This window comes from Camellia sinensis, chromosome 1, assembly GCF_055761805.1.
Source record: "Camellia sinensis isolate YWXY chromosome 1, ASM5576180v1, whole genome shotgun sequence".
Taxonomy (NCBI): Eukaryota; Viridiplantae; Streptophyta; class Magnoliopsida; order Ericales; family Theaceae; genus Camellia; species Camellia sinensis.
Window position 1 is genome coordinate 1,594,503 of NC_138961.1, and position 15,714 is coordinate 1,610,216.

At 37.8% G+C, this 15,714-nt stretch overlaps 1 protein-coding gene and 1 pseudogene across 5 annotated transcripts; both read left to right on the plus strand.

The window, feature by feature from the left end:
* Positions 1 to 521: 521 nt before the first annotated feature.
* LOC114287084 (putative E3 ubiquitin-protein ligase ARI8) lies at positions 522 to 15,306 on the plus strand. Of its 4 annotated transcripts, none has more exons than XM_028230361.2 (15): positions 522 to 906; positions 1,407 to 1,531; positions 1,734 to 1,836; positions 1,980 to 2,070; positions 3,231 to 3,403; positions 4,186 to 4,290; positions 4,428 to 4,516; positions 5,958 to 6,065; positions 6,521 to 6,611; positions 6,742 to 6,831; positions 10,829 to 10,876; positions 12,895 to 12,966; positions 13,031 to 13,130; positions 13,210 to 13,336; positions 14,613 to 15,306. In XM_028230361.2, exons 1-15 carry the CDS (start codon positions 748 to 750, stop codon positions 14,884 to 14,886), a joined length of 1,755 nt encoding a protein of 584 aa, XP_028086162.2. In that variant the 5' UTR covers positions 522 to 747; the 3' UTR covers positions 14,887 to 15,306. The 4 variants fall into 4 exon arrangements, with proteins under 4 accessions (XP_028086162.2, XP_028086164.2, XP_082726328.1 ...); XM_028230363.2 differs by having other exon boundaries at positions 541 to 906; positions 13,627 to 15,306; XM_082870202.1 differs by lacking the exon at positions 6,742 to 6,831 and having other exon boundaries at positions 541 to 906; positions 13,627 to 15,306.
* LOC145790925 (receptor protein kinase TMK1 pseudogene) lies at positions 6,838 to 9,012 on the plus strand (annotated as a pseudogene). Its single transcript, XR_014330330.1, has one exon. The product of XR_014330330.1 is annotated as a receptor protein kinase TMK1 pseudogene (transcript).
* Positions 15,307 to 15,714: the final 408 nt, after the last annotated feature.

Below are 15,714 nucleotides of genomic sequence, written 5' to 3' on the forward strand. Positions count from 1 at the left end.
GACGATGAACCACCCATGGGAGATGGGGATGACTTTTACGACCAACTCTCAACAGCAGATCTTGACGACCTAGCAGATAGAATGTATGGGTAAAAAAAAAAAAAAAAAATTATAATTAAATAAAAAATTATAATTAATTATTAAAAAAATGACGTAATTAAATATATATATCTATCTATACTATTATAAAGTGAACACCTCTTATGGTGTCCTGAAGTTTTACTCTCCTCATGCCATGTGGCAGTTTTTTTTTTTTTAAAAAAAGTTAAACAAAGAGATGGACAAGGTTTGAACCCATGACCATGAGTTTAAGTATGAGGACTCATACCACTTAAGCTAAGTACACATTATAATATTAATTTCATTATTATTTTCTTTTATTCCTATTTATTTAAGTACACATTATAATATTAATTTCATTTTTATTTTCTTTTATTCCTATTTATTTAAATTGCGCACGCATCGCGTGTGCGCGGCCGCTAGTATTTATAATATGAGGAGTATATGTATTTTTTTTAATTAATTAATTTTTTTTTATTTATGCGGACCGCCGTGTCTTCGTTAAAAATCAAAAAAAAAAAAGAAAAAGAAAAAGAATAGAAAAGAAAAGAAAAGAAAAGCCTTCTTCATTTCTCTCTCTTCAAACAATCCCGTCTCTCCGATCATCAAAACTTTTTTTTTGGTAGAGGTGTGAATTGTTGGAAAAGGACAATAATAATAATTTAGTAGGGTTTGGGTTGAGCGGCGATGGAGTCAGAGGATGACATGCACGATGCGAATGATGCGGAGTCCCTCGACGATGACTTCTACAGCGGCGAGACCGCCTTGGACTCTGACGACGCCGATTACGACTTCATTGACAACGATTCCGATGATTCCGACGACCTCCTCTCTCTGCTCCACCAGGTACAGTACCTCTTCTTCGATCCTCCCCAATTTCCATCTCATTCAATCGACAAGCGCTGTTTTCATAGTTTTCTTTTTTTTAGGTCCAAAAATGACACCTTGCTTCTTCATTAGATGCTTATGATTATGACATAGAAATTGTATTTGGATGTCCATTGAGATCGTCTCATATTGGTTTTGACTCTGTTGATGTCGATCTGATTTGTTAGTGCGCGGTTAGTTTGTTTGTGAATAATAAGGACATTTCTCGATTAGTTTGATCGCCTTGATTCTAATTTAATTTGTTCTAGCTAAGCTCTCTCTCATGTTAGATTTGAAAATTGGTGATGGTATTTGTATGTAAAGTTTATTTATTTGAAAAAACTGAAGTTAGTTATAAGGATCTATGTAATGAATATGCATTTATTACAAGTCGCAAAATATATTATTATTATTATTATTATTATTATTATTAAACACATTATTATTACAAACTGTGTCTGGCTTCTTGTTTCTTTCAGCAAAGCTATACCATCTTAAGTGAAGCTGATATTCATCAACGGCAAGAGGAAAATATTATGAAGATATCTACAGTGCTTTCTATTTCAAGGGTCGCTGCTAGCATCCTGCTCCACCACTATAATTGGTAACTTCATCACGTGGATATATATGGTGTTTCCGGTTGTCAAGTTTTTATTTTGAGTTCACAGATTCGGTATCCTTTGTTTTAATTTACCTTTGAAGTTCACTTTTGCACCTTCTTTTTATTTGTACTTTGTTTTATACATTATATGTTTTTATGCATTTTGTTGATGTTCAAAGAATCCTTTTTCTCTTTGGACTCACAGGAGTGTTAGTAAAGTGCATGATGAATGGTTTGCAGATGAAGAAAAAGTCCGTAGGGCTGTTGGCTTGTTGGAGAAACCTGTTCCATTCCCAGATGTTAGAGAAGTAAGCATTCCACATCTCAGAAACTGAAGAGAGCTCCTTATGCTTATGCATGTCACTCAGTCATGTTGACAATTATGTAGTTTGATTACTCTCTACACCCATCTTATTTATTGATATCTTCGTTTGTGTGCTTATTTTGGTAGCTGACTTGTGGGATTTGCTTTGAAACCTATCCTCGTGATAGGATGAGTGCTGCTGCTTGTGGTCACGGTTTCTGCGGTTCATGCTGGCAAGGTTTGCTCCACTTCATGTTTATCATACTCCATTTATTTTTTTATTTTTTAACACTCGCAAAGCTATTTGGTTCCAATTTGTATTATGAACACCCTTTCCTTTGCCATATAGTTAAAAAGCAAACCATTTTGAAACCACCTGCAGTTTTTTCTTCCTTGCATCACTGTTAATAACCTAATATCATTTTTTAAAAAGAGTCACTTTATTTAGCCTAATCTAGATTTAAGTGTCAATATGCTGATTTCTAGTCCTACCAAAGCTGGCCAAAGATTTATTCTTTCTTGGGGCATTGATTGTCTCAATCATAATAATGATTTGGCACCTTTTTGGCATCCTACTTGTGCTGGCTACTATAGCTTAGAAGCAATAAGGCTAGAGCAAAAGAAAAGTTATGATGGTGTGGATCTAGCGAACTCTTGCCCCATGAATTTCAGATGTTTGGAGTTTGCAAGAATGGCAAATTGTCTATTTGTATTTGTGGGTGTAGGCATGTTCATAGCTAATGGGTAATACATGTAGGATGTTCAGTGAGGAACCTGAATTTTTGTAGGAGCTGAATAGCCCATTGAGAGAGAGAGGGAGGGAGAGAGAGAAGTTGGCCCAAGGGCAAGGTGGCTATCACCCCTCACAAGGGAACGTGTGCCCTTGTGTGTGGGCCCCACACTTCTAGTCGGGTTCAACTCTGATACCATTTATCATGACGAAGCTTTTATAGCTGAAATTTCTCTAAAGTGCTAGAGCCTGGAGCTATAAATTTTGAAGATGGGGGCAATAAGATGGATATCCAATGGGTTGGAAGAATGGAGGAATGAAATTTCGATGCTTTCAGGGCTTTAGCAGCATAGGAATTCAATGGGTGATAGTTGTTTAATACTTGTCTGTTCCAATATTCTCATTCTTGCCCTTTTCCTGAACATCTTGAATGAAGGAGTACATGAGAGTTTTTTCTTGCCCTTTTCCTGCTATTGCTTTCTTTTTATTGTTTCTTTAATTATTTTTTGTTTTATTGGTTTATCTATTTTTTTTCTGATCATCTGTGTGGCAACATATATTGCAATATGTACTGGTTTTTATCATTATTTCTTTTTTGGAATGAATATCCTCTTTTAGTTTTCAGTTCATGCTCAGTTTTCATGTATTTTTTATTTTCTTGGTTGCAGGTTATATTAGCACTGCCATTAATGATGGTCCAGGATGTTTGATGCTACGATGTCCTGATCCATCTTGTCGTGCTGCTGTCGGTCAAGACATGATTAATCTATTGGCTTTTGCGGATGACAAAGAGAAGTATAACCGTTACTTTCTCAGATCATTTATTGAAGACAATAGGAAGGTAATTTGATATGAAGCTCTGCACAGAACAAATTTTTATACAAGTAACAACTTAAATTCATTAGAAGGCACCAAAAATGGGAGTGCGACCTGTGCACATGGTGTATACAGTTGAATACTGCCTATTTGGTTGTATTTTCATTTTATGTTTTATGTTTTATGTTTTCATTTTCCGGAAAACATATGTATTTGGCTAACTATTTAAAAAAAAAAAAAAAAAATCAGAAAACAACTCACTTTTTAAGAAACACCAAAAAGTGGTTTTTGAATTTCAAAAATTGTTCACACACAACAATGAAAATGATGGTTGTTTTTGTTTCCAAATACATAAAAACAAAAGCAAATAAAACGAAAACACAACCAAACATGTATATACTCCAATAAATTCTCTATACCTGCAAGACTACAAGGACATACAAATACCCCATAGAGTCAAGAAAAGAGATAATTGAAAAAAAAGAAAAATCTCCTTAGCCAAAAATACATGGAAATTTAATCAAGCTCTCCACACCTTCAAAGTTCTTCTATTCTTCTCCCTCCAAATGCTGCGCATCAAACATAACAGAGCAACAACCTCTAATGATTTGCCTCAGAATAATGATTCGTGCTAAAATTTTTGTAGTTGCTTGTATCATAACCATCACTATTCACTGTAGAATAGTCATTTGGCAGCTTTGTCTTTAGTAGTGGCTGTAAAGTTACAAAATCATGAATCTTGTTACTGTATTTTCCATGCATTCTCTGCCTTCTAAATTTATATAATTTTCATGGTTTATTCTGTAGACCAAATGGTGTCCTGCTCCTGGCTGTGATTATGCTGTGGATTTTATTGTTGGTAGTGGAAGCTATGACGTTACTTGCCACTGTTCATACAGCTTTTGCTGGAATGTGTGTATGCTTTATTTGGTTTAAATTTTTTACACCCACACATTCACTCACCTGTGGGGCCTGTTTCCTTCCACTGGCCAGTGGCCACACACCCTTAATCAATGAACTATTTTGATTACACGACTTTGTGTTTCCAGTGTACGGAGGAAGCTCACCGTCCAGTTGATTGTGGTACTGTGGCTAAGTGGATTTTGAAGAATAGTGCCGAGTCTGAAAATATGAATTGGTATTGTATATGAATATGATCTCAGAATATTAAGTTACTATTTGTCGTTTTGTTTTATGATTTGGCTATTAAACTGATGGCGCAGAAAAACTTAACAAATCAGGAAAAGGCATATTTCTTTTTGATCGGCGTGAAAAGACATTTATTTAGTCATGAGTGGTGTATGTTTGAAAAAATGCTCATAGTGGAACTAGACTTTGCAAAATCCAATGAATCAACCACTATTCTTGTTGTAGTGTAGTAAGCACTTTTAATTTATAGGGTGAACCTATCGCGGGGCAATTTTTGTGTTTACCGAAATGGCCATATGTGATCCATGACGAAATCTAATCAACGGACAGTTTTTTAATGGACATTTTGTCCTCCTTTGGTCCTTTTGTACTTTTGTTTTAATCTTTATTACTAATATAATTTATTTTTTGCTCATCAAAAAAATAAACCCACATTATTTTGTTTTTAATTATTGGCTCAAGTTATTTTCTTCAACCTTGTGAGGTGTTTTATACATGTCTAAGGTTGGGACAAGTGTCTTTGAGTATTTGAAGCATCTTACTCTAAAACATTAAAATAATAACATGACAGGTGTGGACGCATGTTTCACACATATTAGGGTGTCGTTGACAAGTGTTGGTGTACGACACAAACACGACACCTTAGAAATGTTTGGTAGTGTTTGGTTTAATTCTTAAATTAACTTTTGGATTGAAAAATCAAAAAATATGTTTGGTTCACCATTTTTGAAAATTGTTTTTTCTCTCTTCTCTCCCTCTCTTCTCTCTCTCTCTCTCTCTCTCTCTCTCTCTCTCTCTCTTTACACATCAATCAGTCACTTTTTATCTCTTCTCTCTCCTCTCTTATTCTCTCACATTCTACACATCAATCAATCAATTTTTCTCTCACACCTATCTATTCAACTCAAAAAAAAAAAAAAAAAAAATCTACAAATCATTCCAAAATTATTTTCAAAACTCATAACCAAACAAGTTTTCAATTTTCAAAACTCTTTTCAACACTTGTCTATGAAAATACAACTTAAAACTCAAAACTCTTTTTAAAAACTAAACAAAACGGACCCATTTGTGTTTCTTAGCTAAAAGTGCATTGATTGCATTCCTCTGATTTGCTGGATGCTGGTTAGTGGTCAATGCCCCTTTCATGCTAGAATGATTTCCCTGAATGAAGCTTAAGAAATGTCGTTGATGGCTGTTAGGGTGTGACTGACCAGTGTTGGTGTACAAACTGGACACAAAACCTTCTTAGAAATGTTTGTGCTTCTTAGCTAAGAAGTGTGTTGATTGCATTCCTCTAATATGCTGGAAGTTGGTTATTTGTCAGTGTTCCTCTAAGCTACAAGTTCAAAATTTTCTAGATACTTGCACTTTAAAAAATTAATTTATATAATTATGTCATACTAAATTATGTTACTGTGGCAACATTTCAGGATATTGGCTAATTCCAAGCCTTGTCCTAAGTGCAAGCGGCCGATTGAGAAGAACCATGGTTGTATGCATATCACATGCACGCCACCTTGCAAATTTGAGTTTTGTTGGTAAGCTATTTTAAATAGACAGCACGCATCCATTTTGTAGTTTTTAGTGTTGGTATTACTGTTTGTAGAAGCTTTTCTGTCCCATGAACTCCTGGATACTAAGGTTCCATTCAGTTGTCTGGAATACTATTCGTGAAAATGTTTTGTGGGAAAAATGAATTGAACGAAAGAAAAAGAAATACAAATGATTTACCTTTCCTTTTATCATTCAACTGAAAAGAAAGTATATGTACAAAAACAATTTGAACTTTCCTAAAATGTGTAACACACATGCTGGATAGGAAAACAGTGCTTTAATTTCCTTTTACTTTCTTTCCTGTCAATTGAATGCAGCCAAAAGGAGAATGTTTTGTCAACATCATTCCAATTTCCTGTCCTCTCTATAGAAACTCTCTCTTGTAGACTTTCTTATAGCTGTTCTTCTTAGGCCATGACATTTGATGATATTCTTTCAGGCTCTGCCTTGGTCCATGGTTAGATCATGGTGAGAGAACAGGTGGCTTCTACGCGTGCAATCGTTATGAGACAGCAAAGCAAGATGGAGTGGTAACATAATATAGTTTGTTGCATTGGTCTGACTTGTGCAAGTTTTACACCAATGGCACTAATCTAATATAGGTGGAACTGTAATGGAATAAATTTTCTGTATATATTTAATATATTTTGTTGCTTGCAGTATGATGAAACTGAGAAACGAAGAGAGATGGCTAAAAACTCTTTAGAAAGATATACCCATTACTATGAAAGATGGGCTACTAACCAATCGGTAAATAGAGAGTGTTAACTCATGACTTTTTGTATCTTGTTTTGCTGAATTTTAAGGAAATTGTGTAAAATGGTGTTTGATGAATACTAATGTGGGGGGAAGATACCAGACTTGTAAATTGTTATTTTGTTTTCAAATAAATTCAAACAAGATTGAAAATTTGATTAAAGGAATTAATGGCATTAATGGATGGGACATAGTTTTCAGCAACCTTATTTGTCACCATCAACTCCGCATTGTACGATCTTCCGTTCGAAGAAACAATCTTGTATTTGTTGTAATTGTTGATCTGGATCTCATTGACAATGATACCTCTAGAACTTATTGAGGCTCTAAATAGCATAGTGTTAAAATTTACCATCACCTACCACCAATTTACCATCACCTACCACCACCTACTCCTCACCTACTACACTTCACCTACTCCCCTTCACCTACTACCTTCTTCTCTTCTATATATATGAATCAATGTAAACATAACAAAATATCAATCATCAATACATCAATCAATAATATACATCAAATTCTACATGGTATCAGAGCTATAAGATTTAGGCCTATACTCATTTCTTTCCGGCGGGCAGCCGGCCGGCAACCTTGCCTTCGCTGCCCGCGGGAGTTTTTTCAACACATATCACAAACACTGTACCTTCCAGAGAGAGACTTTCACAGATCTGAGAACGAAGAAGACAAATCTCCGGCGACTCACCCGACGGCGAAACCTCGCCGGTCCAGCCACTACGTCAGCTCCGATCGGTTGCACCGAGACACCACATTAAACCTCTCAAATGCTGCCTTCACAACATTCTTCTAGGAGATGATATGCGTGCTAAGGTTGCAGATTTTGGACTTGTTCGTCTCGCACCAGATGGGAATGTTTCAGTTGAAACAAAACTAGCTGGAACTTTTGGGTATCTTGCACCAGAATATGCAGAGACAGGACGAGTGACAACTAAGAGTGATGTGTACAGCTTCGGAGTGATTCTAATGGAGCTGATTACAGGAAGAAAGGCACTAGACCAGACCCAGAAGGAGGAGAGTGTTCATCTCGTCACATGGTTCCGCAGAATGTATAACAAGGACACATTCCAGAAGGCTATTGACCCAACAATTGATCTTGATGAAGAAACGCTTGCCAGTGTCAGCACTGTTGCTGAGCTGGCTGGACACTGCTGCGCAAGGGATTCATCTCAGAGACCTGACATGGGTCATGCCGTCAATGTACTCTCATCTCTCACCGAGCTTTGGAAACCATCAGACCCTGATGCTGATGACATTTATGGAGTCGACTTTGATATGACGCTGCCACAATCAGTCAAGAAGTGGCAGGCTCTGGATACGTCTTCATCAGCTTTACTTGGCAGTGGGGACAATACCCAAGGCAGCATACCCAATCAGTCCATGTTGGCTCCATCTCTTTCCCTATATCCTCTTCATCCTCCCTTTGGCCTCTGTATAACCCAATTCATACCAGATCGAACTCGACGCAGTGTTCCCAAATCGATGCAGAGTCATCCGAGACGCCTCAACATGCTCAGGCGAAAGCTGCAAATTTTTCTCCAGTTCATCAATAAACGCCCTCATCACCATCACTGCTGATGACCACGGCTTGACCCGCCTCAAAACCATCCCAGACTACCTCGACTTAGAGCTCAAGCAACAATCTGTGCTCAGTATAAGATTGCAGTTACTCTCTTTCAGGAAATCGGGAGACTGCAGAAAGTCCAAGGCCAGGCCAACCTCTCTCTCTCTCCTATCACCCAACTTTCTTTTTATTATTTTATTTCATCTTTCAATTCACACTTTCCACCCCACAATCTATTTTTTAATCAACCTACTATCTTTTTTTAATCAACATCGCCGCACAGCTGCAGCACCTTTCTCAGATAAACACCTTCTTTTTTAATCACTTTACATGACACTCCCTTTAATCCTTTTTTTTTTTTAATACCTCCACTTTCTTTCTTTTATTTTATTTTCTTTATTTCTTTATTTTATTTATTTATTTATTTTTATTAAAAAAAAAAAAAAAAAAAAACCGAAGCAGAAGAAGACGACCTGCACACCAAACCATCTTTTCTTCATCTCAGGGATCAACCCCGATTACATTTTTTACACAAAAAAAAAAAAAAAAAAAAAAAACAACAACAACAACAAAAAACAAAAAAAAATACAACAAAACACATCCACAGGCGGGATTTTTCTTCTTTACTCAGCCGCAGGTCTCTTCTTTTTGCCTCCGTCCTGAGCAGCCCTTGCCGGTGTTGCCTCCGTGTTTCCCACTCTACTGGGCACAATCACTACTCCCTGCTCCTCCACTGCAGCATATGGAGGCCCTCCAAATCGGAACATCACCGTGGCCTTCCGCTTCAGCTCCTTGTTTTCTGCCTTTAGCACACTTATCTCTGCTCGCGCATCCTTATACATGCGTTGGAGCAGAGCCAGTTGGGCGTTTAGCTGCTGCACCTCATTTGTCCTGCTCTGCAGCCGGTGCGACAAGTTTGTGACCGCAGTCATGGTTTCCACACATGACTTCAGAGTATACTGATTGGCCTCAATATCAGTTTGCACCGCCATTTTTTGCTCCACCGACCGCATCGGAAAGTTCAACGGAGCAAACACAGAGGTGTTTGGTTGAGGTTCACTGGCCACCGCACCAGTTATTTCTCTTGTGGACTCATTCAGTTCTGGAAAGAGCGTAAGCAGCCCACGGGAAGAGGAGGCCATGTTCTGGTTAGCTGGACGGGACGAAGAGGCCATGTTATGGGTTGCTGAGTGTTTCAGAGAAGGGTTGGTTACAGAGTGTTTACAGAGTGTTTCAGACTGCAAAGGTTCAGAGGTTTCAGACTGGTTTGTTATGCTTCCCAGCCTCAGCCTCCGCTTTGATTTATAAAGACCCTGACAAAGCGGCAGACACGCGCATCATGCGCCGCTCAACGCTTGCCGACAGCCGACACAACGGGCGCGCAAGCCAAGGCGCTCACGTGCCTCGCCATCATGTCCGGCACGCCTTTTGATGAATTGGGCACGCCTTTTGATGGCACGCCTTTTGACAAAATTGGGCACACCTTTTGAGGGTGCAACTTTTACAACGGTCCGACATGACCCTATAAACTGTCCCGACATTAATTCCGGTTAGCTCATTTATGGGTCCGACAAGACTCTGTAAAATGTCCCGACATAGATTCCGGTTAGTTTCTACAAGGGTCCGACAAGACTCTGTAAACTGTCCCGACATAGATTCCGGTTAGTTTCTATAAGGGTCCGACAAGACTCTGTAAACTGTCCCGACATTGATTCCGGTTAGTTTCTACAAGGGTCCAGCAAGACTCCGTAAACTGTCACAACAGCTGTCACCACATTGTCTACTACAACGGTCCGACATGACCCCATAAACTGTCTTCTACAACGTTATGACACCCCCATACAGTGTCTTCACCAATGGTCTGACACGACCATACAGTGTCTCCTATCCTCTTTTATTTTTTATGTATTTTCTTGTTTTGTTACTCTCTCCAAACTCAAGTTGGTTAGTTTCTATCCTCCTTGAGTTTGCGGGGGGCTGTTAAAATTTACCATCACCTACCACCAATTTACCATCACCTACCACCACCTACTCCTCACCTACTACACTTCACCTACTCCCCTTCACCTACTACCTTCTTCTCTTCTATATATATGAATCAATGTAAACATAACAAAATATCAATCATCAATACATCAATCAATAATATACATCAAATTCTACACATAGACACAAGTCCCACGCATGTCCGTGCATGGACTTATATCAAACATTGACAAGTAACACCTCCAATAAACATGTCCGACACTTGTTATGATTCTTATTTTTTTTATCTGATGGATTGATAATTTTCATGTGGTTGTTCTTATATTAGTTTTGACATCTTAGAATTTAATTTAGTATGGTTGCTTGACTTGTTCACTAATTTTTAAAATTGAATCCTTTTTTTCTTTTTCTTTTTTCTTTTTGCAGTCTAGGGAAAAAGCGCTTGCAGACCTGCAGCAGATGCAAACTGTGCATGTAAGAATTATTTTCTCATATGAGGCAGTTTTCTTCTGATTAGTGATACAGTACAATCTAACTATTTTTCCATCACTTAATCATGGATGATTTTGACTTTTGAAGGTGGGTTACAATTTTATGCTGATTGCTCATGTTCGGTGGTTGTCTATCATATGTCTGTTTCGTATTTTGTGTCCCCTTGATGGGGAGCAAGAAGGAATTGGATGAAGAAATATTAAAGATTAGAGATTTAATAATTAATTTTTGCAGCGTATTATATTTTGATTTATTGAGTTTTATTTTTTTTTTCTTTTAATTAGCTTTTCCTTGGATGCCTATAAATAATAGGCTTTTATGTAATAGGTTTTGGTAGACTATGAGACTGAATTGAGCTTTTGACATCGAGATCTAAGAATTAGGGGTTATTCGATTTGGCTGCTCCATTCTGGCCGGATGTCTGGCATCACCCCTCCACCTAGAGCATTGGAATTAAAATATGCATGCCTTCCTAAGACCATCTGTCTTCACCCTACATGTGGTGTGTCAAAAAGGGACCCTTTCTAGCCTCCTGAATTTTGTTACATGCAACTAGGCTTATATTGTAAATTTTGTTTTGATGTAGGATTAAGTTATTATGCTTGTCATGTTGTTACCTAAATGTGAGATTTTAATATTATTTGTTTGTGTATGGTTTTTAAAAAAGACATTTTAAAGTCAATTCCACCATTCATACCCTAAAAATGTGTTTCTGTTGCAAATTAGCTGTGTGTCTGGATGAGGGATTTGGAGAGCTGCCTCAGATTTAAAATCATTTGTTTTAAGTGGGAATTTTAAAGTTATTAGTACACATTTGAAATCCTCTCGAAAAGGTGTTAGTTTAAAGTTCTTAAAATCAAATAATTGATAACACACGTACTATTGACCATAATAAGAACACAACTATTGTATTACTTGTTGCCATGAACACAACACCTTTCCACCACACTGCTACTGCCACCATATTACCACTGCTTGTGGTACACTTGCTATTACTGTTACTAAGAACACTGCCACAAACACCACTATGAACACTACATTGCCATTGGCCAACATCACCTCTACCAAGAGCAGCACATGACTACCACTTGCCCTTTGCCATTGTTGGCACTTCATAATCACCAATCAACAATTTATACAGGCATATGTCATCACCATTTATAACAGAATCACTATTATTGTAAATTTCATTCATTGGATTTGTTAAACTCATCCTAACAATAAAACTTTTTAAAATGAAGATTTTTTTATTTCGTTTCATCTGGGATCCCTTAATTTGAAATTTCTTTGTAGTTACAAATGCTCGGTCCATATGCACTCGAGGAGTTCAATAAAGCATTTGTATGAGCATTTTAATTCGAGAGGTCTGCTTGCCACTTTTTTAAAATGTAGTCTATCAAGGTTTCTGAAAAGTACTCTGCCAAGGCTGTCGTCATCAATTCTGCTTACGACTACAAACATGAGTTGCATTTGTTCTTCATATAGTGTGGCAATTTTTGAGTCATCTTCAAATTTTAGATCATCTATGAGATCATTCTCATGTATGTATTTAGATTTATGTTCATACATGTGTATGTGTTATGTTGGACTGAATACGGGCTACTCAATTGTCTGACCTGTAGTTGATCCAATCATCCTTTAAACTGCCATAAGTGGGTTGTTCTGGTTTACTAACTACCAACCCAATCTGAAAATGCCCAAGTCTGCCCATGTACCACCTCTCTATTACAAAAAAATATGGAAAAAAGACGATTACAGAAAAAACTGAAGACTGTTTCCTTACTCTCCCATCGGCTTTCTTCACAACAATTATAAATTTTCTGATACGGATTATCTTTGCATGATTCTGGACCCTATTGAGAGAAAAGGGTTGGGTTGGGGCATGGTTGAACATTCAACGATTGTAGTATTTGATTACTGGTCTTGCCTTAGCCATCAGATATTGATATGCTCTTTAATTTGATTTCAGAAAACATTGATTATTATCTATAATTTTGCAGCTAGAGAAGCTGAGTGACAAACAGTGCCAGCCTGAATCGCAACTTAAGTTCATAACAGAGGCCTGGCTACAGGTAAATTATTTTTAACTGGTTTTACTCATGAGGCTTTCTCTCATTGCATTTATTGTGTTTGCAGATAGTTGAATGTAGGCGGGTGCTAAAATGGACATATGCTTATGGATATTATTTACCTGAGCATGAACACGCGAAGAGACAATTCTTTGAGTACTTGCAAGGTATGACATCTGCTCCATTGCAAAAGCAGACTTATTATTTGTTCTTTGTTTGGAGACACTCATATCTGTTGTCCCTCAGGGGAGGCTGAGTCTGGGTTGGAGCGTCTTCATCAATGTGCAGAGAAAGAGCTACAAGTGTATCTCAATGCAGATGAGCCATCAAAAGACTTCAATGAGTTCCGCACAAAATTAGCAGGACTGACCAGGTATTTCCATTTTTTTTAAAATTATAGTTTTCTTCTGCATAATCTGAGCCAAATTGAAATGCTAAGTAAACATGCATGTGATAGTGAATTTGCCACTAGCAGATTGAGAATATTCCAGTCCCCCCTCCCGTTAAAGTAGCATTCCTAATTGTTGTTTAGTTTATTTTGGAAGTTCAATATATCCCATATAGTCAATTGATAAAAAAATACAGTTGTCAATGAGTTAAATACATTTCTAGGTTTATAAAATGCATGCTAGGGGAAACCAATGCTTAACTTTATCAATGCAGTTCCAAATCCCAAATCCACGAAGCAGCAATTTCCAAAACAGAAAGAAAATAGGTATAGCAGTCGAGAATAAGCAGAGTGAATATGGAGTGCCAAACAAAAGAAACTTGGTTAAAATGTACCAGATATAATCAGTATAATGGGTTATCACAAGCCAAATTACTATGTGTGATATTCCTACCAGCCACCAAAAGCTTATAGGAGCCCAAAAGAATGCAATTTGTGGCTTCAGAACACTTGGTCACTCCTGATGAAGCCACCCAAGGTACTGAAATTATGATGAGTGGCAGCACTACTTGGGGAAACGCATGGTGAATGGTAGTATGAAAGAGAGAAGAGGATGAGAACAAAACAGCATACCTGAGGGATAGGCAGAGAAGAACAGTACGGGTAAAGTAGAAACAGAGAAGAGAAAGTAACAGCAGTGGGGAAAGAAACGGCGGCAGAGAAGACAAAATAGAACCAGCAGCCGCAAGCGACAGATGAAGAAAGCAGCAGGGCAGAGGAGAGAATGAAGAAAAACAAAGATCAAAGAAGAAAGTGGCAGTAACAGAAAAGAAAGAAGCTGCAGTGCAGGGGGTGGGAAAAGAGTGAAGAAGCAAGTAGGAAAAGGGAAGAGCAGAGATTACAGTGAGAAAGAGATAGAAGAGAAAGCAACATGAGAAGGGGAGAGAAGCAGCTGTGAAGTTGGGTTTTTCCACAACAGTTTCATATTCAAAAACTTCAAACTAAATATCTGACCATTTGTCATTGAGAATCGTATCATGAATTGAAGTCCAATTTTTGTGACTCAGGATGCATAGCACGCAACTTACTGCTTTTTATTGAGACTTTCTTTCTTTTTTCCCTTTATATTTATATTTTGGTGGGCTTTCTCATCTATTTGAACTAATAGGTGATGTTGCGGGAGCTCTTTAAAACATGGATTTCACACTTAGAAAATCAATAGCTTTTGTCTTATTTGATAGCGAAACTTCAATGATTGCAGTGTGACTAGGAATTACTTTGAGAACCTGGTTCGAGCATTAGAGAATGGTCTGTCAGACGTGGACTCTCATGGTGCATGCAGCAGGGCAGCCAGTTCAAAGAGCTTGGGAGGTGGGAGCAGTAAGGGGAAAGGCAGCAGGGGCAAGGGAACTGCATCCAGATCGAGCAGTGCTGCCAGAAACCTTGATGATTCAGGTCATTGGTCTTGCGAATACTGCACCTTTGCCAATGTAAAGTCGGCAACCATTTGCCAGATGTGCCAACAACGCCGTTGAGCCCCACCCGTTTCCTACATGATCACTTACGGAGAGAACTTGGTTTTGCCTCTTTCTACAAACGAGTCATTGGTAGGTTAGAAGCTATTATTGCTCAGTCAACTCCAAGCCATGAATGCGATGACGAAGGAATGTGGATTGAATTTAGGAACAGAGAAAAGGCGAAAATCCTTGCCCCTATTAAGTTTTCAGTGTTCGTTAGAAATTTGTAAATAGTTGCTATTTGTTTTTCAAACATCTGGAAAACACGTCATATGTATTTTTCTAGTCATTTTGAAGGTACTGTTGTACTAACAGATTTGTAGCAAGTTTGAAGCTGTCTTGGAGTGTAGGACTACCTACATTGGTCCTTTACCCTGAATAAATATGTTCCGTAATAACAGTTATGTTAATTCCAGTCTCTCTTTGCTTTTGGTTTCATTTCTTTTCTTCTCCTTCTTCTTCTTCTTCTTTTTCACCACTTGTTCTAGGAATGTATCAAACTGGATTAGAGTCTGGCTTGTATACTTTATCAATTGATGGATTCAGAATTGGATTGGCATTGCTTTGGCTTGGTTAGTTTTTCATATTCGATTGAGAGTCAACTCTTTTGTTGTTGAGTACGCAGATATTCCTGATGTGATCCAAATAATAGCATGTGTACTGTACTAGGTTATTGGTGATGTCTTCGAACTTCAAATTGATGAGATCAAGATCATATACTACAAGCATGTACCTTGTGTCGAATGAGCTTTGTGAGGGCAACAAATTTTGTATGTGCTAACCTAAGGGGGATCAAAGCTTGGAAATGGTAATTATTTAGGGGATGACTGAGCCAAAAGGGGGGAG

Coding starts and splice junctions, on each gene's coding strand:
- LOC114287084 (XM_028230361.2), top strand. CDS start 748: ATGGAGTCAGAGGATGACATGCACGATGCGAATGATGCGGAGTCCCTC. Junction 1,837..1,979: donor CATTCCCAGATGTTAGAGAA/GTAAGCATTCCA, acceptor TTATTTTGGTAG/CTGACTTGTGGGATTTGCTT. Junction 6,612..6,741: donor CAGCAAAGCAAGATGGAGTG/GTAACATAATAT, acceptor TGTTGCTTGCAG/TATGATGAAACTGAGAAACG.